Source organism: Vidua chalybeata, chromosome 29 (assembly GCF_026979565.1).
Source record: "Vidua chalybeata isolate OUT-0048 chromosome 29, bVidCha1 merged haplotype, whole genome shotgun sequence".
Classification (NCBI taxonomy): Eukaryota; Metazoa; Chordata; class Aves; order Passeriformes; family Viduidae; genus Vidua; species Vidua chalybeata.
Genome location: NC_071558.1, coordinates 806,843 through 830,125, shown reverse-complemented (window position 1 = coordinate 830,125; position 23,283 = coordinate 806,843). Strand labels below are relative to the sequence as shown.

At 55.4% G+C, this 23,283-nt stretch overlaps 3 protein-coding genes across 3 annotated transcripts in view; 1 reads left to right on the top strand and 2 right to left on the bottom strand.

Moving 5' to 3' along the window:
- Positions 1 to 4,552, top strand: part of COPA (COPI coat complex subunit alpha) — a 35,306-nt gene extending 30,754 nt beyond the window's left edge. The window contains exons 28-33 of the mRNA XM_053966802.1: positions 50 to 186; positions 862 to 1,048; positions 1,647 to 1,757; positions 2,343 to 2,504; positions 3,016 to 3,210; positions 4,063 to 4,552. Coding sequence (XP_053822777.1) covers positions 50 to 186; positions 862 to 1,048; positions 1,647 to 1,757; positions 2,343 to 2,504; positions 3,016 to 3,210; positions 4,063 to 4,122 — 852 coding nt within the window. The 3' untranslated portion in view covers positions 4,123 to 4,552. The remainder of the gene's footprint in view (positions 1 to 49; positions 187 to 861; positions 1,049 to 1,646; positions 1,758 to 2,342; positions 2,505 to 3,015; positions 3,211 to 4,062) is intronic.
- An 838-nt stretch (positions 4,553 to 5,390) lies between these two features.
- On the bottom strand, positions 5,391 to 8,197 carry S100A11 (S100 calcium binding protein A11). The gene is made up of 3 exons (XM_053966823.1): positions 8,097 to 8,197; positions 6,472 to 6,609; positions 5,391 to 5,662 (listed from the first exon to the last, which is right to left on the bottom strand). The coding sequence occupies exons 1-3, from the start codon at positions 8,097 to 8,099 to the stop codon at positions 5,510 to 5,512; spliced, it is 294 nt and encodes a 97-aa protein (XP_053822798.1). The 5' UTR covers positions 8,100 to 8,197; the 3' UTR covers positions 5,391 to 5,509.
- A 2,215-nt stretch (positions 8,198 to 10,412) lies between these two features.
- TCHH (trichohyalin) lies at positions 10,413 to 16,827 on the bottom strand. Its single transcript, XM_053966729.1, has 4 exons — positions 16,690 to 16,827; positions 15,453 to 16,355; positions 12,324 to 15,350; positions 10,413 to 12,167 (listed from the first exon to the last, which is right to left on the bottom strand). The coding sequence occupies exons 1-4, from the start codon at positions 16,825 to 16,827 to the stop codon at positions 10,413 to 10,415; spliced, it is 5,823 nt and encodes a 1,940-aa protein (XP_053822704.1).
- Between the last annotated feature and the right edge of the window lie 6,456 nt (positions 16,828 to 23,283).

Below are 23,283 nucleotides of genomic sequence, written 5' to 3'. Positions count from 1 at the left end.
CTGATCCGGGTTTTCCTGACCCAATCCGTGGGGTTTTTTTTGCCCTCAGCTGCTCCATGACCAGGTGGGAGTGACCAACTTCGGGCCCTACAAGCAGCTCTTCCTGCAGACCTTCTCCCGGGGCCGGACGACATTCCAGGCGCTTCCCAGCCTTCCCGCCATGTACGGATTCCCACACCGCAACTGGTGAGCACTAGGACGCGCCTTTCCCGCCTCCCGGGGCTTTTCCAGGCTCTTCCTGGGGAGAAATCCAGGGTTTATGAGGTTGGGAATGAGGTCAGCCAGCCTGAGCTGGACACTCAGAATTCCAGGAATTCCTTGGGCAGCTCCAGGGATGGGGAAGAGACAGAATTCCCGGTTTGTGGAGAGAGCTGGGAGATGTGGGGGGCAGAGATGGGGTTGGGGCTGAGCTCAGGGCAAAATCGAGGGAATGGCCAGGGCTGAATCCTCATGGAATGAGGGACTGGGAAGTGTCCAGGGAATGGAGCTGGAACAACTGGAAAAGGGAATGGAGAATCCTGAGGGAGCTGGTGGGGCTCAGCCTGTAGAAAAGGGGGATCCAGGGGGAATTTGGGATCTTCCAGAGGGGATCTGGGATCTGATCCCAGAGAACAGGGACAGAATGAGAGGGAACTCCTCAAGTTGCACCAGGACGGGTTTAGGTTGGCTATTTGGGAGAACTTTTCCTTGGAAAAGCATTGCTAACCATTGGAAGGGACTCAGGGAGGTGCATTCCCACCCCCGGAGGGAATTCCCAGGAATTCCTGAGCTGCTTCCATCCCACCCTCACCGGGCCCACACACAGCCCTCGCTGCCTGCAATCCCGCTGATCCCTTAAATCCGGAATTTTTGGGGTGCCAGGAAAGAGGCCGGGCTGAAGAACGCGCTGCCGGCCGTGGGGCTGAAGCTGAATGACCTCATCCAGCGGCTGCAGCTCTGCTACCAGCTGACCACGGCCGGCAAGTTCGAGGAGGCCGTGGAGAAATTCCGGCTGATCCTGCTCAGCGTGCCCCTGCTGGTGGTGGACAACAAGCAGGAGATCGCCGAGGTCAGGGGGGATTCCTGAGGGGGGGAATGTGGGAATTCCTGAGGGAGGAAATGTGGGAATTCCTGAGGGGGAAATGTGGGAATTCCTGAGGGAGGAAATGTGGGAATTCCTAAGGGAGAAATGTAGGAATTTCTGAGGGGGGAAATGTGGAAATTCCTGAGGGGGAAATGTGGGATTTCCGAGGGGGAAATGTAAGAATTTCTGAGGGGGGAATGTGAGAATTTCTGAGGGGGCAATGTGGGATTTCTGAGGGGGAAATGTGAGAATTTCTGAGGGGGGAAATATGGGAATTTGTGAGGGGAGGAAATATGGGAATTCCTGAGGGGGGAATGTGGAAATTCATGAGGGGGGAATGTGGGAATTTCTGAGGGAAAAAATTGGGAATTTCTGAGGGGAAATGTGGGATTCCTGAGGGGCGAAATACGGGATTTCTGAGGGGCGAAATGCAGGATATCTGAGGGGGGAAATGTGGGATTCCTGCCCTGGAAAACATGGAATTCCTGATGGGGGAAATATGCGATTCCTGAGGGGGAAATGTGGGATTCCTGATCCCGGGGTGTCCCCAGGGAAGGGTTTGATCCCTGGTTTTGTCCCAAAGGCGCAGCAGCTGGTCGCCATATGCCGGGAATACATCGTGGGGTTGTCCATGGAGATCGAGAGGAAGAGGCTGCCCAAGGAGACGCTGGAGCAGCAGAAGAGGATCTGTGAGGTGAGGGAGGCCTGAGTGGAAATGAGGGAATTCCTGAGGGGAAAAATATGGGATTCCTGAGGATGAGAATGTGGGATTCCTGCCCTGAAAAATGTGGAATTCCTGAGGGGGAAAACGTGGGGATTTCTGAGGGGGAAAACATGGAATTCCTGCGGGGGGAAGTGAAGGATTCCTGAGGGGGAAATGAGGGAATTACTGAGGGGAAAAACACAGAAATCATGAGGGGAAAATGTGGGAATTTCTGAGGGGGAAAAAGACAGAATCTGTTGGGAGGAAATGTGGGGATTTCTGAGGGGAAAAACATGGAGTTCCTGAGGGGGAAATGTAGGATTCCTTAGTGAGGAAATGTAGGACTTCCTGAGGGAAATATGTGGGAGTTTCTGAGGGGAAAAGGTGGGAATTCCTATGGGGAAATGTGAGAATTCCTGAGGGGGGAAATGTGAGATTCCTGAAGTGGGAAAAATCTCACCGGAAATTTGGCATTCTGCCTTCAACGCAAACACAGCAGGGAAAAGAGGGATTCCCTGTCGTAATTCCCATTATTCCCAAGGATTTTAACCCGATTTCCTGTGCTTTCCCTGGCAGATGGCCGCCTACTTCACACACTCCAACCTGCAGCCCGTGCACATGATCTTGGTGCTCCGCACTGCCCTCAACCTCTTCTTCAAGCTCAAGAACTTCAAAACCGCCGCCACCTTCGCCCGGCGCCTGCTCGAGCTCGGCCCCAAGCCCGAGGTGGCCCAGCAGGTGAGACCCCAAATGGCCCTGTCCCCAATGGCCCTGTCCCCAAACCCAGCAGGTGAGACCCCAAATGGCCCTGTCCCCAATGGTCCTGTCCCCAAACCCAGCAGGTGAGACCCCAAATGGCCCTGTCTCCAAATGTCCCCAGTGGCCCTGTCCTCAAACTCAACGTGAGGCCCTCAAGTTGGGAAACACTGTTTTTGGGGTATCCCTGTCCCCAAACTCTCACCACCTTTTTGTGGTGTCCTTGTCCCCAAACCCCACTGTGACCTGTTTTTGGGGTGTCCCTGTTGCCAAATCCCCACCATGACCCTTTTTGTGGTGTCCCTGTCCCCAAACCCTGCTGTGGCCTGTTTTTGGGGTATCCCTGTCCCCAAACTCTCACCACCTTTTTGTGGTGTCCTTGTCCCCAAACCCCACTGTGACCTGTTTTTGGGGTGTCCCTGTCCCCAAACCCCGCCGTGCCCCTTTCCCGGGCTGTCCCTGCTGCCCGCGCTCATGGCGGTGCCGTTCCCAGACGCGGAAGATCCTGGCGGCATGCGAGAAGAACCCCATGGACAGCCACCAGCTGAACTACGACCAGCACAACCCCTTCGACATCTGCGCCGCCTCCTACCGCCCCATCTACCGCGGCAAAGCCGTGGAGAAGTGTCCCCTCAGCGGCGCCTGCTACAGCCCCGAGTTCCGGGGACAGATCTGCCGCGTCACCACGGTGAGGGGACGCCGCTCGTCCCGCGGGAATTGCATCCCGCTGAGCTGGGGGCTGGGAAAAGCTGGCCTTGGGAGGTGGTTTGAGGGCTCGCTGCTGTCCCTTGAGGGGACATTTTGTGGTTCCGGAGGGGGTTTGGGGTCTCTCCCGCAAGGGAGGCCTGTGGGAGTTGGGCCTGGTTGGTCTGGAGGAGGCTGAGGGGGAATCTCATCCATCCGTGGAAATATCTCCAATATCTGTCAAAATACCTCAAATATCCATGGAAATAGCTCCAAAATCCCCAAAAATCTCTCCTCTGAGAGGGGATTTGGGCTCTGGAGCATTTTTCCCACAAGGGAGGCCTGTGGGAGTTGGGCCTGGTTGGTCTGGAGGAGGCTGAGGGGGAATCTCATCCATCCGTGGAAATATCTCCAATATCTGTGCAAATACCTCAAATATCCATGGAAATACCTCAAATACTTATGGAAATATCTCCAATATCCATGGAAATAGCTCCAAAATCCCCAAAACTCCCTCCTCTGAGAGGGGATTTGGGCTCTGGAGCGGTTTTCCCACAAGGGATGCCTGTGGGAGTTGGGCCTGGAGGAGGCTGAGGGGGAATCTCATCCATCTATGGAAATATCTTCAATATCCATGGAAATATCTCAAATACTCCCTCAAATCCCTCAAATTTCCACACAAATCCCTCAAATTCACACCCAAAATCCCCCAGGGCATCTCAGGCCGCTCCCAAACCCTTCCCAGTGCTCCCAGCACAGGCCCAGGAGTGACAGCCATAAACCCAACCCCTAAGTCCTGGTATTTCACCTCTAAATCCCGAATTTTCCCCCCTAAATCCTCTCTTTGTCCCTGCAGGTGACGGAGATCGGGAAGGACGTGCTGGGGCTGCGCATCAGCCCGCTCCAGTTCCGCTAGGAATTCTCCTGGATAAGGAAATTCCCACTCCCCCACCCCAGCTTTCACCCCAGTCCCACCCCTTGGCCATTCCCATCCTCTCTTCCCGGTTTTTCCTCGCTCTGGAATGCTGGATTGAGGTTTGCCCCCCCTACATTTAGCAGGAATTTTTTTTCCTTGTTCCCAGACCGGTTTTCCTGCGCTTTTATCCCAATTTTTTTCCAGAGGGGGAAGGGGGGCTCTTCCCAAATCCGGGCTGTGACACAACCACCTCTGCTCCCCTTAAAATCCCCAAAAATTGCTCGGAAAACCTGGGACTGACTCTGTAAATCCCGAATCCAGAGAAATCCTGCTCCCTCTGGAAGTGGCTCCGTGTTTGTTGACTCTTTCTGTTGTCGTTATGGCAACTTAACGAGCTCCCCTCATTAGTAAAGTTTGTTAATCACCTGGATTTTCCTGGTTTGCAGATCAGGACACACCAAAAAATAACAATTGGAATTGAATCCCTTTTCCCAGCTCTGCTTGGAGAGCTGGGAATTTTCCAGAGGATAGGATCGGCACTCCTGGGATGATTTGGGGCTGGGTGTGTTAATTAGTGGGGTGTAGTTAATGCCCCAATTAACCCCGAGGGCTCATCCTGCATTCTCAGGTGGAGTTTTGTCCTTTGGCATTCCTGGGTTTGGCCCCAGGGCATGGAAAAGGCTCCGGGATTCCCAAATTTGGGTGGATCCCAATCCCTGCGGGGGAGAGGGATGGGAAAGATGGAACGGTGACGGGGGAGGATCCAGGGATGCAATTCCAGGGATTGTCCTGCTGGAAATGTCCCGGGAATGGGGCTGGAACCGCTGGAAAAGGGTTAGGAGGATCCTGAGGGACCTGGGGGGCTCAGCCTGGAGAAAAGGGGGATCCAGGGGGGATTTGGGATCTGCCAGGGGGGATTTGGGATCTGATCCCAGGGAGGATTTGGGATCTGATCCCAGGGAGGATTTGGGATCTGATCCCAGGGGGAATTTGGGATCTGATCCCAGGGGGGATTTGGGATCTGATCCCAGGGGGAATTTGGGATCTGATCCCAGGGAATGGGGCAGGACAGGAGGGAACGGCCTCGAGCTGTGCCAGGGCTGGAAATTTGGGATGATTTTTCCATGGAAAAAGGGTTGGGAAGCAGCGGAAGGGGCTCAGGGAGGGTTGGATCCCCATCCCTGGAGGGAATTCCTGGAATTCAGAGCGGGTGAGCAGGTGAGGATCACTTTGGGATTCTTCCCCCCCATCGCTGATCCTGGAATCCCTCGGGGTCTTCAACCTTTTATTTATCCATAAAAAAGCGGGGTGAAAAAAGGGAATGGGGGCATTCCATCACTTCCAGCATTCCCTGGGGGGATCCGGGGTGGGCCCGGCGTCTCTGGATTTAGGGGTTGGGGGATTTGAGGAGCAGGGAGTCGTGGCAGGCCACGGCGATGCCCCCGATGAGGTTCAGGAATTCCTGGAAATCCAGCTGCCCGTCGCTGTTCATGTCCAGCTTCTTCATCATCCTGTCCACCACGCCCGGGTCCTTCTGGTTCTGGAGGAAAACGGGAATTTTGGTGCCTGGGGTAAGGGGGAATTCCCTGCCCAGGCAGGGCTGGGAGCTCAGGGAATCCTGGGATGGTTTGGGATGGAAAATCCTTGAATGGCCGTGGTCAGTGATGTTCCCACAACCCCTCAATCCGCTCCAGACCCATCCCAGCACATCCCCAGGGCTGGGACTCCTGGATCATCCAATCCAATCCCATCCCATCATTCCCATCCCATCATTCCCATCCCATCATTCCCATCCCATCATTCCCACCCCATCCCAGCCCATCCCATCCATCCCATCCCATCCCATCCCATCCATCCCATCCCATCCCATCCCATCCCATCCCATCCCTCCCATCATTCCCATCCCATCAATCCCATCCCAACCCATTGATCCCATCCCATCCCATTCCATTGATCCCATCTCCACCCCATCCGTGGATCCCATTGATCCTATCCCATCCCATTGATCCCACGGATCCCACCCCAATCCCATTGATCCCATCCTATCCCATTGATCCCATCCCAGCCCATGGATCCCATGGATCACATTGATCCCATGGATCCCATCCCAGTCCCATGGATCACACTGATCCCATCCCCATCCCATAGATCACATTGATCCCATGGAACGCATTGATCCCATGGATCCCATCCTCATCCCAATTCCATGGATCCCATCCTATCCCATGGATCCCATCCCATCCCAGCCCATGGATCCCATCCCAATCCCATGGATCACACTGATCCCATGGATCCCCTCCCATCCCGTGGATCCCATGGATCCCATGCTGCCACCCCACACTCCCGGACCTTGGTGAAGGCGGCCAGCTCGGTGTCCATGAAGGCACGGAATTCCCGCTTGGAGAGGGTGACGGAGCTGCCCTCGCGGCCGGCGTAGCGCTGGAACACGGCCAGCAGCGACTCAATGCAGCGCTCCGTCTCCGTGGGCTGGGGAGGCAAATCCCGGGATTGCGGTCAGGGAATGGCAGGGAGCCCTGTGCCCACTCCAGTGTGCCAGGCAATCCCGGGATTTTGGGATGAGGGAGGGCAGGGACCCCTGTGCCCATTCCAGGTGTGCCAGGCAATCCCGGGATTTTGGGATGAGGGAGGGACCCTTGTGCCCATTCCAGGTGTGCCAGGCAATCCCGGGATTTTGGGATGAGGGAGGGACCCCTGTACCCATTCCAAGTGTGCCAGGGCAATCCTGGGTTTTTTGGGAGCAGGGAGGGGCACCCTGTGCCTGCCCATTCCATGAGTAATCCCATTTTTTTTTTGGGATGAGGGAAAGGCTGGAGGATCCTCCTGTGCCCATTCCAGGTGTGCCAGGGGCAATCCTGGTTTTTTTTTGGAGAGGAAGGAAGGGCAGAAGGAGCCTCCTCTGCCCATTCCAGAAGCAATTCCAGGTTTTTTGGAAGTAGGGAGAGGCCTCCTGCCCATTCCAGGAGTAATCCCAGTTTTTTTTTTGGGATGAGGGAGAGGCTGGAGGATCTTCCTGTGCCCATTCCAGGCGTGCCAAGGAGCAATCCCGACTTTCTGGGGAGCAGGGAAGCGCCTCCTGTGCCCATTTCACGTGTTCCAGGGAGAAATCCTGTTTTTTTTGGGAGCAGGGAAAGGCTCCCTCTGCCCCTTCCACGTGTTCCAGGAGCAATCCCGGTTTTTTGGGGATGAGGGAAGGGCTGGAGGAGTATCCCAGTTTTTTCGGGATGTGGGAAGGGCTCAGCCGGACCCGTTCCGCCGCATTTTTCCCTGGATTTCGCTCCTTGGCACAGCGGGAAGGGCCCGGAGCGGGAGCGGCTCCTGGAAAATCCCCCGGGGAGGTGGCGGATCGGCGGGGAGTGGGAAGGGCCGGGCTGGATCCGGCCTTCGCTGAGGCGCATTTCTGGGAGACAATCCCGTTCTCCCCCATTTCTCCCCACCCAACCCGTTTTTTCCCTGTTTTTCTCCTTTTTCCTCGTTTTTCGCCGTCTTTTCCCCGGTTTTTTCCTGTTTTTCTCTGCTTTTTCCCATTTCCCACCCGATTTCTGCCCCGGTTTTCCCCCCGTTACCCCCCATTTTCCGCCCGTTTTCCCCCCTGTTTTTTCCCTCTTTCCCCCCGTTTTTCTCCCTGTTTTTCCCCTGTTTTCCCCCGTTTTCCCCCGGTTTTTTTCCCTGTTTTTCCGTTTCTTCCCCCCACCCCGTTTTTTCCCCTTGGGACCACGCCTTATGCCCTCCCCACTCCAATTTTGGGGCGTTTTGTGCGAAAATCTCCTTTCCCCTCCCCTTCCCCCCTCTGGAACCACTTCCCCCACACCTGCCGCACCCTTTCCCCTGGAAAATCCATGCCTTGGGACCATCCCTGCCTCCGTGCCGCTCCGATTTTGGGGCGTTTTGCGGAAAAACCTCCTTTTCCCTCGCTCCGGATCCATTTCCCCCCCAGATTCCCGGGAATCCCTCACCATGGCTGGGACAGGCGGCGGCTCCGCTCCGCTCTGGACTTGCAGGATCGGGGAAAAAAAGCTCGGGGAAAGTTGGGGAGCCCCGCCCGGGCTGAGTCAGCGCCGGGCGCGTTGGGCAATTCCCGTTTCCAGCGGCAACCGCGGCTCCTCCCGCGCCTCTGGAATGTGCCCGGCCCGGCTCCGAGGCTGTGCGGGCATTCCCAAATCCTGCTCCGTCCCGGTTTAGCTCCTTGGGATATCCCTGGAATCGTCCTCGGGTGTGGAAGGGGGGAAAAAAATCCCAAAAATCTTAACGGGGAGGCTGGGGGAAAAGGGGCGAAATTTCCTCAAAAATCTTCCTGGAGATCCTGGAGCCGGAAAAGGGGAAGTCCCAAAATATTAAGCAGGAGGCTGGAGAAGGAAAAAGGGAAAAATCCCAAAAAATATTCAGGGGGAGCCTGGAGCAGGAAAAATGGGAAAATACCAAAAATCTCTGGGGGGGGCTGGAGCAGAGAGGGGTTAAAAACCAGGGACCAGGATGAGTTTTGGGATCCTGGGAATTCCTCTGGGACTTGGGAGATTTTTCCTTTCCTTCTCAATTTCCTGCCCCTAAACGCCCGGTTTTCCCGAATATTGGGATTTTTCCCCAGTCCACCTTTCCCAAAGGGAATTTGGGAATTTGGGATCCCGAGCTGGGATCTCCCTTTGGGTTTTCCCTGCCCCTCAGAACCCCACGGGTGACATCGGTGGGGGGAGGAGGTGACATTTCCCGGTGCCGGGGCCGATCCTGGTGCCAGGGCCGATCCCAGGGATTTGGGACGTTCCCGTTCCTGGAGGCTGCGGGATGGAGACACCGCCATCTGTGTGGCCGCATGGCTGGCACTGCCCCTGGCATTGCCACCAAGAGCTGGCAGCTGTGTCACTGCCCCTGGCATTGTCACCGAGCTGAGTCACTGCCCCTGGCACTGCCACCGAGCCCTGCCAGTGTCCTGGCATTGTCACTGCCCCTGGCATTGTCACCGAGCCTGCCAGTGTCCTGGCATTGTCACTGCCCCTGGCATTGTCACCGAGCCTGCCAGTGTCCTGGCATTGTCACTGCCCCTGGCATTGTTACCGAGCTGTGTCACTGCCCCTGGCATTGTTACCGAGCCCTGCCAGTGTCACTGTTCCTGTTTCTGGCATTGTCACTGAGCTGTGTCACTGCCCCTGGCCCTGTCACTGTCACCAAGTGCTGTCCCTGTCCCTGTCCCTGACCTTGCCCTGTCCCCATCCCTCTCCCTCTCCCTGTTCCTGTTCCTGTTCTTGTTCCTGTTCCTATTCCTGTTCCTGTCCCCATCCCTGTCCCATCCCTGTCCCTGTCCCTGTCCCCGTCACTCGGGGACAGCGCGGGGACGGAGCCTTGGGAGAGCCCCTGGCTCCGGCCAGGAGCGGGACCTGGGAGTGGGAATGGGAATGGGGATGGGGATGGGGATCGGGATTGGGATTGGGATTGGGTGGGATTTGGGGTTAGGAGGAGTTTGGGGGCTGAACTGGGAATGTGTGACATGAACTGGGAATGCCTGATCCCAACTGGGAATGTCTGATCTGAACTGGGAATGCCTGACCCGAACTGGGAATGCCTGACCTGAACTGGGAATGCCTGATCCCAACTGGGAATGTCTGATCCCAACTGGGAATGCCTGACCCGAACTGGGAATGCCTGACCCAAACTGGGAATGCCTGATCCCCACTGGGCCCTCTCCCAGCCCTCTGGAAGGTGACGCTCAGAGCCACTGCAGGAATCAGCCATTTATTCCAATTTTCCATGCAACAAAAAGGAAGGAAAAGGAAAAGGAGAAGAAGGAGAATCCCCCACCCACCACCAGCACCCTGTGAACTCCAAACCCCCGGGCCTGGAGCTGGAATTCTACTGGAATTGAGGCTAAAAAGGTGATTTTTTTTTTTTCCCCAGCCTCGAGGATTTCCAGGCCCCAAAATCAGGAATTTTTTGGAGTTTCACGGCAGAAGCCGAGAGCAGCCCCAGCCCTGGGGCTGGGGAGACCTGAAGTGACACCCCAGGGTGCAAAAGAGGACAGAGGGACCCAAGGACTCCAATTAGAGCAGAAAAAGTGATTAAATATCGAGGGACACACCCGGCAAGGAGGCAGAAACTCTGGATCTGGGGGATCTCGCTTCCTGCTGAGGATTCATTCCAGGGAAAAGCCCCCAAAGCCCACTGGACACCCTGGGATCCTGTTGAGTCCATCACTGCTGGGCCACCACATCCCGAGCTGGCAATGGGGGCAGAAGTGACCCTCAAAAGGACCTGGAGAGGCTCCAGGGAGAGGCGGATTCTCCTCAGGATGTCTTGGATTCATCCCTGGGGCGGCTCGGGGCCTCCTGCGGGGCCTCCTGGCCCTGCTTGGTGCCACCTTCCCGAGAAACCTGGGAATTGTTGGATTCCCGGGGGCTCCTTTTGCTGGGTTCCTCCTCAGGAGCCTCCTCACCCTCCTGGGTTCCCTCTCTGCGGGTCTCTCCGGGGTCTCTCCGCTCCGGATCCCGACATTCCGGGGGGATGCAGCTCTTGGCCTCGCTGTCCTCACGCTCTCTCCGCTGGCAGCCGGATCCGGGCTCCCGTGGGACTTTCTGGGGCGCCTCACCCTGCGGCTGACCCTGCTCCACCTCAGGGATCTCGGGGCGCCTCTGGATCTCCTTGGATTTCACCCGCTCACCTTTCACAGCCTCCGGCTCAGTGGAATCCCGGAGGGCTCCACCCTTCACCTCTTTTCCAGATTTTTCCCGGGGCTCATCCAGACCCTCAGGGTTTTCCTGGCATTCGGATGGCAGCGCCTCGTGGTGGCCCCCGCGGTCACTCGGGGGCCGCGGGGACACGGAGCAGGTCCGGACGCGCACGGGCCGGCCCCGCTGGCCGGGCTCGTGGCACACGATCTCGTAGGTGGCGGCCTTGGGGTCCTCCAGGTTCTGGATCACGTGCACCAAGTAGGCAACGGTCTGAGGCTCCACGGGCTCGGGGAGCAGCCGGACCTCGGGCCGGACATCGGGGTCGGCGGGGAGGTACCGGATCCTGAGGTCACTGACGGGCGCCTCCTGTCCCAGGGGGCAGAGATCACCGGTGTCCACGTCCAGGGTCTGGTAACGGCACCGGCCCTGCTCCAGCTCCTCCTCCTCTTCTTCCTCCAGGACCTCCAGCCTGATCTCCTCACGTGCCTCCCGCTGGTCAGTGATGGTCACTTCTGCCTCCCTGTCCCGTGTCCGGCGCTCAGAGGCCTCCAGCTCCAGCTCCCGTTCCTGATCGATTCTCCTCTCCATCAGGGCTTCTTCCCTCTCCCTGCCTTGGGAAATTCTCCTCTCTTGCTCTGCTTCTTCCTCACGCTCACGGGGACGATCTCTCCTTCTCAGCTCCTCACCTCGTTGCCGGATCTCACGGCGCACTTCGATGTCGGCTTCTGCAGCTGCCACTGAGATCTCTCTCTCCCTCTCGTACCTCACTGATTCTCTCTGTCTCCTTCCATCATCAAGTTCATGAATTTCACGCTCTCGTCTCTCCTGTGTTGCTCTCAGGTTTCTTGTGGCCACTTCTTCCTCCCTTTCCCGTGTCCTGCGCTCAGACACCTCCAGTTCGCGTTCCCGATTGATTCTCCTCTCCCTCATGGCCTCTTCCCTTTCTCTGACCCGGGAAATTCTCCTCTCTGGTTCTGCTTCCTCCTCAGGCTCACAGGGACATTCTCTCCTTCTCAGCTCCTCTCGTGGTTCCCGATCCTGGATCTCACGGTGCACTTTGACGTCGGCTTCTGCTGCTGCCACTGAGATCTCTCTCTCCCTTTCAAACCTCACTGATTCTCTCTGTCTCCTTCCATCATCAAGTTCATGAATTTCACGCTCTCGTCTCTCCCGTGTCTCTCTCCGGTTAATGGCGGCCTCTTCTTCCTCCCTTTCCCACGTGCGGCGCTCAGAGGCCTCCAGCTCCCGTTCCAAATCAATTCTCCTCTCCCTCAGGGGCTCTTCCCTGTCCCTTCTGGGGCAAATTCTTCTGACTTCTTCACCCTCATGGGGACGTTCTCTCCTTCTCAGCTCCTCACCTTGTTCCTGGATCTCACGGCGCACTTTGACGTCGGCTTCTGCAGCTGCCACTGAGATCTCTCTCTCCCTCTCGTACCTCACTGATTCTCTCTGTCTCCTTCCATCATCAAGTTCACGAAGTTCACGCTCTCGTCTCTCCTGTGTTGCTCTCAGGTTTCTTGTGGCCACTTCTTCCTCCCTTTCCCGTGTCCTGCGCTCAGACACCTCCAGTTTGCGTTCCCGATTGATTCTCCTCTCCCTCACGGCCTCTTCCCTTTCTCTGACTCGGGAAATTCTCCTCTCTGGTTCTGCTTCCTCCTCAGGCTCACAGGGACATTCTCTCCTTCTCAGCTCCTCTCGTGGCTCCCGTTCCCGGATCTCATGGCGCACTTTGACGTCGGCTTCTGCTGCTGCCACTGAGATCTCTCTCTCCCTCTCGTACCTCACTGATTCTCTCTGTCTCCTTCCATCATCAAGTTCACGAATTTCCTGCTCTTGTCTCTCCCGTGTCTCTCTCCGGTTAATGGCGGCCTCTTCTTCCTCCCTTTCCCGCGTGCGGCGCTCAGACACCTCCAGCTCCAGCTCCTGTTCCCGATCAATTCTCCTCTCCCTCAGGGGCTCTTCCCTGTCTCTTCTGGGGCAAATTCTTCTGTCTTCTTCACCCTCACGGGGACGTTCTCTCCTTCTCAGCTCCTCACCTCGTTGCCGGATCTCACGGCGCACTTTGACGTCGGCTTCTGCTGCTGCCACTGAGATCTCTCTCTCCCTTTCAAACCTCACTGATTCTCTCTGTCTCCTTCCATCATCAAGTTCACGAATTTCACGCTCTCGTCTCTCCCGTGTCTCTCTCCGGTTAATGGCGGTCTCTTCTTCCTCCCTTTCCCACGTGCGGCGCTCAGAGGCCTCCAGCTCCCGTTCCCGATCAATTCTCCTCTCCCTCAGGGGCTCTTCCCTGTCCCTTCTGGGGCAAATTCTTCTGACTTCTTCACCCTCACGGGGACGTTCTCTCCTTCTCAGCTCCTCACCTTGTTCCTGGATCTCACGGCGCACTTTGACGTCGGCTTCTGCAGCTGCCACTGAGATCTCTCTCTCCCTTTCAAACCTCACTGATTCTCTCTGTCTCCTTCCATCATCTTCAGCCTCACGAATTTCACGTGTCTCTCTCTGGCCGACTCTGGCCACTTCTTCTTCCCTTTCCCGCGTGCGGCGCTCAGACACCTCCACCTCCAGTTCCTGTTCCCGATTGATTCTCCTCTCCCTCAGGGGCTCTTCCCTGTCCCTTCTGGGGCAAATTCTTCTGACTTCTTCACCCTCACGGGGACGTTCTCTCCTTCTCAGCTCCTCTCGTGGCTCCCGTTCCCGGATCTCACGGCGCACTTTGACGTCGGCTTCTGCTGCTGCCACTGAGATCTCTCTCTCCCTCTCGTACCTCACTGATTCTCTCTGTCTCCTTCCATCATCAAATTCATGAATTTCCCGCTCTCGTGTCTCTCTCAGGTTAATGGCAGCCTCTTCTTCCTCCCTTTCCCGTGTCCTGCGCTCCACCTCCAGCTCCTGTTCCCGATCAATTCTCCTCTCCCTCAGGGGCTCTTCCCTGTCTCTTCTGGGGCAAATTCTTCTGTCTTCTTCACCATCACAGGGACGTTCTCTCCTTCTCAGCTCCTCACCTCGTTGCCGGATCTCACGGCGCCCTTTGACGTCGGCTTCTGCAGCTGCCACTGAGATCTCTCTCTCCCTTTCAAACCTCACTGATTCTCTCTGTCTCCTTCCATCATCTTCAGCCTCACGAATTTCACGTGTCTCTCTCTGGCCGACTCTGGCCACTTCTTCCTCCCTTTCCCGTGTCCGGCGCTCAGACACCTCCAGTTCACGTTCCCGATTTATTCTCCTCTCCCCCCTCACGGCCTCTTCCCTTTCTCTGACCCGGGAAATTCTCCTCTCTGGTTCTGCTTCCTCCTCAGGCTCACAGGGACGTTCTCTCCTTCTCAGCTCCTCTCGTGGTTCCCGTTCCTGGATCTCACGGCGCACTTTGACGTCGACTTCTGCTGCTGCCACTGAGATCTCTCTCTCCCTCTCGTACCTCACTGATTCTCTCTGTCTCCTTCCATCATCAAGTTCACGAATTTCCTGCTCTCGTCTCTCCCGTGTCTCTCTCCGGTTAATGGCGGCCTCTTCTTCCTCCCTTTCCCGCGTGCAGCGCTCAGATACCTCCAGCTCCAGCTCCTGTTCCCGATCAATTCTCCTCTCCCTCAGGGGCTCTTCCCTGTCTCTTCTGGGGCAAATTCTTCTGTCTTCTTCACCATCACAGGGACGTTCTCTCCTTCTCAGCTCCTCACTTCGTTGCCGGATCTCACGGTGCACTTTGACATCGGCTTCTGCAGCTGCCACTGAGATCTCTCTCTCCCTCTCGTACCTCACTGATTCTCTCTGTCTCCTTCCATCATCAAGTTCACGAATTTCATGCTCTCGTCTCTCCCGTGTCTCTCTCTGGCCGACTCTGGCCACTTCTTCCTCCCTGTCCCTTGTCCGGCGCTCAGACACCTCCACCTCCAGCTCCCGTTCCTGATCAATTCTCCTCTCCCTCACGGCTTCTTCCCTTTCTCTGACCCGGGAAATTCTCCTCTCTTTGTCCTCAGGCTTGCAGGGATATTCTCTCCTTCTCAGCTCCTCTCGTGGCTCCCGTTCCCGGATCTCATGGCGCACTTTGACGTCGGCTTCTGCTGCTGCCACTGAGATCTCTCTCTCCCTCTCGTACCTCACTGATTCTCTCTGTCTCCTTCCATCATCAAATTCATGAATTTCCCGCTCTCGTGTCTCTCTCAGGTTAATGGCGGCCTCTTCTTCCTCCCTTTCCCGTGTCCTGCGCTCCACCTCCAGCTCCTGTTCCCGATCAATTCTCCTCTCCCTCAGCGGCTCTTCCCTGTCTCTTCTGGGGTAAATTCTTCTGTCTTCTTCACCATCACAGGGACGTTCTCTCCTTCTCAGTTCCTCACCTCGTTGCCGGATCTCACGGCGCACTTTGATGTCAGCTTCTGCAGCTGCCACTGAGATCTCTCTCTCCCTCTCGTACCTCACTGATTCTCTCTGTCTCCTTCCATCAGCTTCAGCCTCACGAATTTCACGCTCTCGTCTCTCCCGTGTCTCTCCCCGCCTGACTCTGGCCACTTCTTCCTCCCTTTCCCATGTCCGTTGCTCCGACACCTCCACCTCCAGCTCCTGTTCCCGATCGACCCTCCTCTCTCTCATTCTCCCTTTTCTTCTGGGATCATCTCTTTCTTCCCTCTCCTGCTCCTCCTGGATCTCCCTTTCCCTTTCCACAGATTCCAGCTCCCGTTCCTGCTTTGTTCTCTGTCTGTGGCTGCGTTCCTCTGGCTCTGTTCTCCCATGTTCCCCGAGGTCGATCTCTAACGGTTCCTCCAGGTATGACTGATGTGGCCGCCTGGACTCCGGACATTCCAGCTCAGCAGCCCGGCAGCTTCTCCCTTCCAGCTCTCTTTGTTCTAGCTCACGCCAGCGGTGGCGGCTCCTCTCTTCCCGGAGGAATTCGGGTTCCCGTGGCCAATTGTCACCTTCCCCATCTCCTCCTCGTGGCCGCTGGGTTCTTTCATCACGCCCTGGCTCCTGGCAGCTCCACCGGTCCGGCCGTGGTTGGGGTTCTCGGCGTTGCCTGCCCGTCCTCACGTCTGCTGGTTCTTCCTCCTGGAGCCCCTCCCAGTCTCTCCTCTCTCCCTCTCGTCTGTCCGGCTCCGGGGGCTGCTGCCTTCTCCAGCTCTCCCGCCGCTCACACAGCTCCTGGCTCCGTTCCCAGTATTCCTGAGGGATCAGCTCCACGCGTGGTTCTGCATCCTTCCCGCTCCGCCTGCAACGTTCCTGCTGATCCCTCCTCGTTTCCTCCGAGATTTCCACCTCCCTGACCCTGAGGTCTCCTTGCAGCTCAACTTCATGATTCCTCTCCCAGGTTTCTCGTTCCTCCTCCTCCTCCTCCTCCTCCTGGAGCTGCCGGCGGCTCCCTCTGCTCCTGAATTCCGGCTCCCGGAGGGATTTTCCGCCGGTCGGGAGCTTTGTCCTCTGCACCAGGAACGGGGCCCTTGGCTGGAACCAGAAGCAGCACTTGGCTACCCGGAACACCAGGAGGAGGAACTCGTTAAAATCAATGTCCCCGTCCCCATCCCACTCCAGAAACTGCAGGATCTTCTCGATGGTCTGAGGGTCGTGTGGCTTCTGCAGGGAAAAAACACGAGGGGAGGAAAAAGGGGATTTTTGTCTTCCTGCTCCTTGAGGGAGAAATGCAAAAACGGGAAGAGTCGCAGGAATTATCCTTCCGTCTCTGATAATTTCAATTTCAGGGCTCAGCACCAGCTGTGGGAATTCATTCCCTGAAATTCCCCCTGGATCCCCCTTTTCTCCAGGCTGAGCCCCCCTCCCCAGTTCCCTCAGGGTTCTCCATTCCCTTCCCTGGCACAAAGGAACCCAACCTTTGGTGGAACCCTCCCTGTTCCCTTTCCAGGGAGGATTTTGCTGTTCCCAAATCCCAGCTGTTCCCCGCAGCGCTCACCACCAGGGAATCTGTGAATTCCCTCTGGATGAGCTCCCTCATCCTCCTGCGGCTGAGCGCGGAGCCGTCCCCATCTCCCCGGGCGTGCTGCTGGAAGACGCCGACGATGGTGGCGATGCTGTCCAAGAACGGGGACATCCTGCAGATCCGAGCGAGCCTGCAAGGGACGGGAGCAGACCAAGGGCTGGGGGATCCCCTTGGGAAGAGGGAGGAGAATTCCTGGCTCCGCGTTCCCCACTGGGAACACATTCCGGGGTTTTAGTGGGATGGGGAGTGGCCTCCGGCTTCGCCACTGACGTGTTTGGGTGACGTTGGAGCAGGAATGGTGACGGGGATGCGGTGGCGGGGAGGGACCCGGCGGTGCTGACTCAAGAGATGCCCCCAGATCCTGCCCCGTGGGGTTATCCCATGGAATATTTCCTTGGAATGGACCCTAAAGATCACCCAATCCAACCCCTCTGCTGTCCAGGGAAGTCTCTAAGGTGTCCAGGGAGGTCTCTAAGGTCTCCATGGAGCTTCTCCTCTCCAGGTGAACCCCTCCAGCTCTCCCAACCTCGCCCCAGCCCTTGGAACATCTCCATGGCCTCATTCCAGGACCTCCTGGTGTTTCCAGGACCCATCCCCATGATCCCTGTGAGAGGAGCTTTAACCCAACCCAAGACAAGATCTGTGGCAGAGACCTCAAAAGCTGCGTCTGGAAACCTCTGAAGCCTCCTCCTTCCCTCCTTCCTCCCTTGTGGGATCCCCAAGCCTCCTATGGGGAACCTCCGTGCCCGATCTGATCCTGGGGAGCTGCGCCGTGCCCGATTCCCGCCTCTGGAACGTGCCCGGGCACACGAGCACTCCCTGCCCCATGGAAACGCCGGAATTTCCATGGAGAAGGGGCCACTTCTCCAATGGGCTCCAGCTCCAACTGGGAGCTGGCCCCACACCCAAGGAAGCCCCCGAACTTCTCCCATGTTCCCTTCCCTCAAGGACAACCCAACCCAACAGTTCCAACAGGGAGAAGCCCCTTGATACACCCGAAAAATGCCTGGAACGACTCTCCCGTCCACCACAAATCCCGGAGAAACACCAAAATTCCCAACAAAGGGAATGCTCCCAGCAAAGGGAGTATTCCCGAGGGAGCCACTCACCCAAGTCACCGGCGGGAGCGAGTGGGATTCCTGGGAAGCCGTGCGGAGCGAGGGGAGGACGGGGCTGCTTTTATAGGGTCCCCGTTGGGGTTGGAGAGGAGCCACCCTTCGTGGACGTTGTCCTGATTCATCCTGGGCCAAGCCCAGTCCCAAACGGGTTATTTGGCTTTATCAACCCTTCCCTATCATTTTCACCCCGAAATAGCAGCGGCTCTTCAGGTTGGTTCCGCCTAATCCTGGAAAATCCTGGCTGTAAAATCCTTTTACAGTGGCATTTCGGATTTTTGGGGAAATCTGGAAGGGCTCCAGAGCGTAAATGGAGGAGGGTGGATTTTAATGTAAATATTTGTGTTATGGGTGGGAGTTTATGTCTTTAACGCCTGCAAAACCACATGAAAATAGGAATTAATATTTTAATTAAATTAATTAAATTAATTAAAAAGAACATTTAAGTGTTGATGGCAACAGAGCTCAGGATGAGCAGATCAGGGAAAATCAAAATCTTTATGACCCATGCAACTGGTCCCACAATTCCAGAGGGGATTTTTGTCTGGTTTTTGTGCATTTCCTTCGGAATTTCAGGCCTGAGGTCACTGAGGTTTGGATCAGGAAAAGGGAAGAAGATTTCAGCCCTAAAATCTGGGTGAGATTCCCCAAATCCTCCTGATTTTGGCTCGTGGGACACCCTTGTAGAGTTTTATTCTTATTTTTATTTCTCATTAATGAGCATTTGGCCATATTATCCAATATAAAAAATAAACCAACCACAACCATTTTTAAATTATTAAATGAATTTTTAAGCTGGTTTTTGAACATGGAAATTGTAATCAATTGATGACTTTTCATTGAGAAAAATCACGATAAAACTTCTAATATTAATTGGACTGTTTTAATTTCAACTTGACTCGATTTTAATTAAAAATTAAAGCAGAAACCTCTGCTGAGAGGTCGATTAATGCTGAATTTCCTCCGGCTGCCCTCGGGCCGTAATTACCTCACAATCTCCTTATTTTTAAATTTAATCTTTGAACGGCAAATTAATTAACTCTTCCTTTATTCCCCAGGAACTCTCCCAGCACTTGGAGGAAATCTGGAAAATTCCAGAGCCTGGATTTGGAGTTTGGAGGGGGACGAGGTGACGGGGACATCACGGGGGCCACCTCGGAGCAGGAACTTGTCCCGCAGCCTCGCCCGTGGCTCACCCTGGGTGTAGGAGCCCAATTAATTAACACTGGTTAATTAATAACCTCGGGGACACTCAGCCCAGGGATTTGTCCCCAACGTTCATTTTTGGGTTTATTTATGTTTTTTTTTCCTGGATTAAATTACCCCGGTGCAAATTAGGCCCCGCCTGGGCAATAATGACACCCTTGGGACGCTGTAATTTTGGGGTGGATTTTGGGGTGATTATGTAAATGAGGAGGGGTTTGCTGGCCTGTAACTGTCTGGAATCCCCACCCCAGGGGCTGGGGCTGCACGGGAGCCTCGGGAATCCGCCCTGGAAAAGGTCCCTGGCCTCGGGAGCGCTTTCCTGGGATTTGGTGATTTCTGGGATGAGGCAACGCGGCTCCAGGCACGTCCTGGCAGTGCTGAACTCCTTTTCCTGCGGCGTTTTTCCCAAAAATGCTTTTCCTGACCCACCATGAGCAGAATCCGTTCCATCCCTTGGGCTGGATCCGAAGGAATTTATCAGGAGGGTGAGGAAGGGGCTTCTCCCCCTCTGCTCAGCTCTGGTGGGATCCCACCGGGAATTCTGTGCCGAGTTCTGGTGTCCCCAACATAAAAGGGACGTGGAATTGTTGGAGTGAGTCCAGGGGAGGCCATGAAGCAGATCCAGGTTGGGAATGTTTGGAATGTTGGGAATATTGGGAATGTTGAGCCTGTGGAGACCCCAGAGCCCCTCCAGGATCTGCAGGGGCTCCAGGGAAGCTGGAGAGGGACTTTTCCTCAGGAACTGCAGGGACAGGACACAGGGAATGGGGTCAGGGGGACAGAGGGGGAATTTGGACGGGATTTGGGGAAGGAATCGTTCCCTGTGAGGGTCCCAGGTTATTCCATGGATTCTCCACCCCTGGGAGTGCCCAAGGCCAGGTTGGAACCATCTGGGATAGGGGAACGTCCCTGCCCATGGAACTGGAGTGGGATTTTTTGGGATTTAAGGTCACTTCCCATCCCAAACCATTCCAGAATTCCATGGGCTGCTTTAGATGGGATTTTAGGGATCAACCCTTCCCTGGCCCAGGTGCTTCCATGGATTCCCCATCCCTGGGAGCGCCCAAGGCCAGGCTGGAGCCACCTGGGACAGTGGAAATTGTCCCACCTGGGTTCAGGGTGTCCTGGGACACTTCCAGCCGGGATGTGGACGAGCGGTGGGATGAGGTCAGCGGGGCTCATTCCGGCCTGGGGCACCAGGACTCCTCATCCTGTTTGTCCCCGTCCCCATCTGTCACCCGTCCCCAATCAGCGCCATCGAGGTCCCCACGCCTCGTCTGAGGTCAGTGACACGCAGGACACGGAGCCCTCGGTGCCACCTCCGACGTCACCTCCGAGACAGCCCCGAATCCCACGGCGGCCTCAGCTCTGAATCAGAAATCCCAAACTAGAAACCACCCCCACCCCACAGGGATTTGGGGTTCCGCTGCCAGAATTCCCCGGATCGGGCCCAAAGGGGTGGAATTCTGGGGTGAGTTCTGAGGGATCTCAGCTGTGGATGCGCCAGGGGAGGGTTGGGAATTCCGGACATCCCATCCAAACCACACAGGGAATCCATCTTTTATAGGATTTATAGGATTGGGATTCCGGCCTGGGAATTCCAGGGGAGACACCCCTGAAACGCCCCTCACCCAATTCCTCCATCTTTATTTGCTTTTTTCTCATTAATGAGGATTTTCTCTGGAATTTATTCCCGGTCCTTCACAGCCAGCCCCTCCCACAGACACCTCTGGCAGGAATTGGGCAGGAATTTGGCAGGAATTGGGCAGGAAAGGTTATTTTGGTTAATTCGCTGATTTTGGTTATTTTTACCCTGCCAGGGTTGCGGTTCAGGCGGTGCCGGAGCCACGCCTGGAGCTCAGAACGGGTTTGGTGAGAGGGGTGGGGAGGGAGGGGAAACAAAGGCAGAGGAATGAGGATGTTGGGATGGGAACTGGGGCTGGTCCGGGGGGCTGGAGTGGGGCCAGGGGTGGGAACAAGGCTGGAGCAGCTGGAAAAGGGAATGGAGAGTCCTGAGGGAGCTGGGGGGGGCTCAGCCTGGAGAAAAGGGGATGCAGGGGGGATTTGGGATCTGTCAGGGGGAATTTGGGATCTTCCAGGGGGGATTTGGGATCTGATCCCAGGGAATGGGGCAGGACAAGAGGGAATGGCCACGAGCTGTGCCAGGGGAGGCTCAGGGTGGGAAATTTGGGAAAATCCCTCCTGGAAAGGGCGGCCAGGCCTTGGAAGGGGCTCAGGGAGGGTTGGAGTGGCCACCCCTAGAAGTGTCTGAGAAATTCCTGGAGATTCCTCGGGATGACCAAGGGGGGATCGGACACAGCTTGGACTCGGCGATCCTGGAGCTCTTTCCCTGAATGATCCTGGAATTCTCCTGGATCCGGCAGCGAGCGGCGAAATCTTCTCCCACAGTGCCACCAAGTGGCTCCAGGAGCGGGACTGGGATCCCCTGGAATGTCCCGCGCACGGATCTGGGACGGGGACACGCGGGGAAACTGAGGCACGCGGAGGGAAAAAGGGCTGGAATTCCTCGCGCTACTCCCGCTGCCGGGCTGGGAGCCACTGGGAGAACTGGGAGTCCCCTAAATCGCTCAGGAAGGTTGATTTTATATATTTTTATATTTTTTATATATTTTATTTTATTTTATTTTAGTTTAGTTTAGTTTCGTTTCGTTTCGTTTAGTTTTTATTTCATTTATTATTGCACCTTTTATCCATGTTTTTGAAGGTTTCATGCATATTATTACTGGTTTTATCCATGTTTTCCCGTTTTTTTTTCCCACATTATCCCCTTCCCAACATTCCTTTGCCGTTTCTCCCCATTTCCTTCCCTCTTCCCCTGCTGAGAGCCGCGGGAATTCGCCCCAAATTCCAGCCTTTTCTCCCTCTTTTGCCTCGTCCCGAAGCAGATTCCTGAACCTTCCCATTCAGCAGGGATTTCCATCCCCACATCTCTGTGATTAAATAATTGGAATCAAATTCTTCCTTTTCCCGAGCTCTCCCCGCTGTCCCTAATCCCTGCTGACGTTAAGAAGTGTCAGAAAATCCCCTAATCACGCTTTTTTTTCCCATGTTAATGAGGATATTTTGATTATTCCTGCCAGGATAATTGGATTCCAAGGCTCCCCTCGAAGTCTCCGGATTTGAATAATCCCACAATTCAAATCAGGGATTCACATCCCAGATCCTTCCCTTGCTTTGAGACACTTTTAATAAATCCAACGATCATTAATGATAATTAAGGAGGAATTAATTAAACCCTTTCCGTGCCTTCTGAGCCCCAAACTCACGAATATTTTGGATTTTCCTGTTCCATTTCCCGATCCTCCTGGGGAGGGCGAGATTTTTCCATGCTCCCTTTTGCTCATTTTCCCATTCCTTGGGGTGTTTTAATCCCATTTTTTGGGACGTTTTCACCCAATTCCTCAGGATGTTTTAATCTCATTTCTCAGGATATTCTCATCCCATTCCTTGGGATGTTTTAATCTATTTTTCAAGATGTTTTCATCCAATTCCTCAGGATGTTTTCATCCAATTCCCCAGCTGGAATGCCTTCCATCTTTAGCCTGGATTTCCTAAAAATTAAGGACTCCACACTCTTGCTTTTAAATCCTGATGATTATTTTTTTTTTTAATTTGGAAGCAGATGTATCAGAGCAGTTCAGAAAAAAGCTGGAATCTCTCCTAATTCCATGGAAACCGGGATGGCCTTGGATGAAGCTGCTGGGGCAGGGAGGAGGGAGTGGCTCTGCCCTGCTGGACACCGGAATCCCGGCCCGACCAGTTCTCCCAGTGGCCTGCCCGGGTTTCCAGTGCCATTTCTGGCTGGTGACACCGGGACGGGAGCTGGGACAGGTTCTGGCACTTCCCAAACATTCCCAGGAGTTTCTTCTTCATTCGTTCTGGATTTTGGAGCTCCCAGATGAAGCCTCCAGGGAAAATCCACCTCCCCTGGGGGTTCTGAGGGGTTCTGAGCCTTTGGCAAACTGGAAGCTGCTGGTTTAACTGGACGTCTCCATGCATGGAAGAGCCTCTGAGATGGGGACTCATCCCAGGAAAATGTGGATTCCAGGCTGGATTCTGGCTCCCAAAAAAAAATCTGGGAGCAGCCCCAGCCCTGGGGTGCTGCTGGTGGTCCCCAAACTCAGATCCAGCCCAGAATTCCCCAAGAAAATTTCTCATCTCTGGGGAAGGATCTCCCTGAGTTTTATTTCCGAGGAAAATTCGCTTTCCTCAACATTCCCCCAGT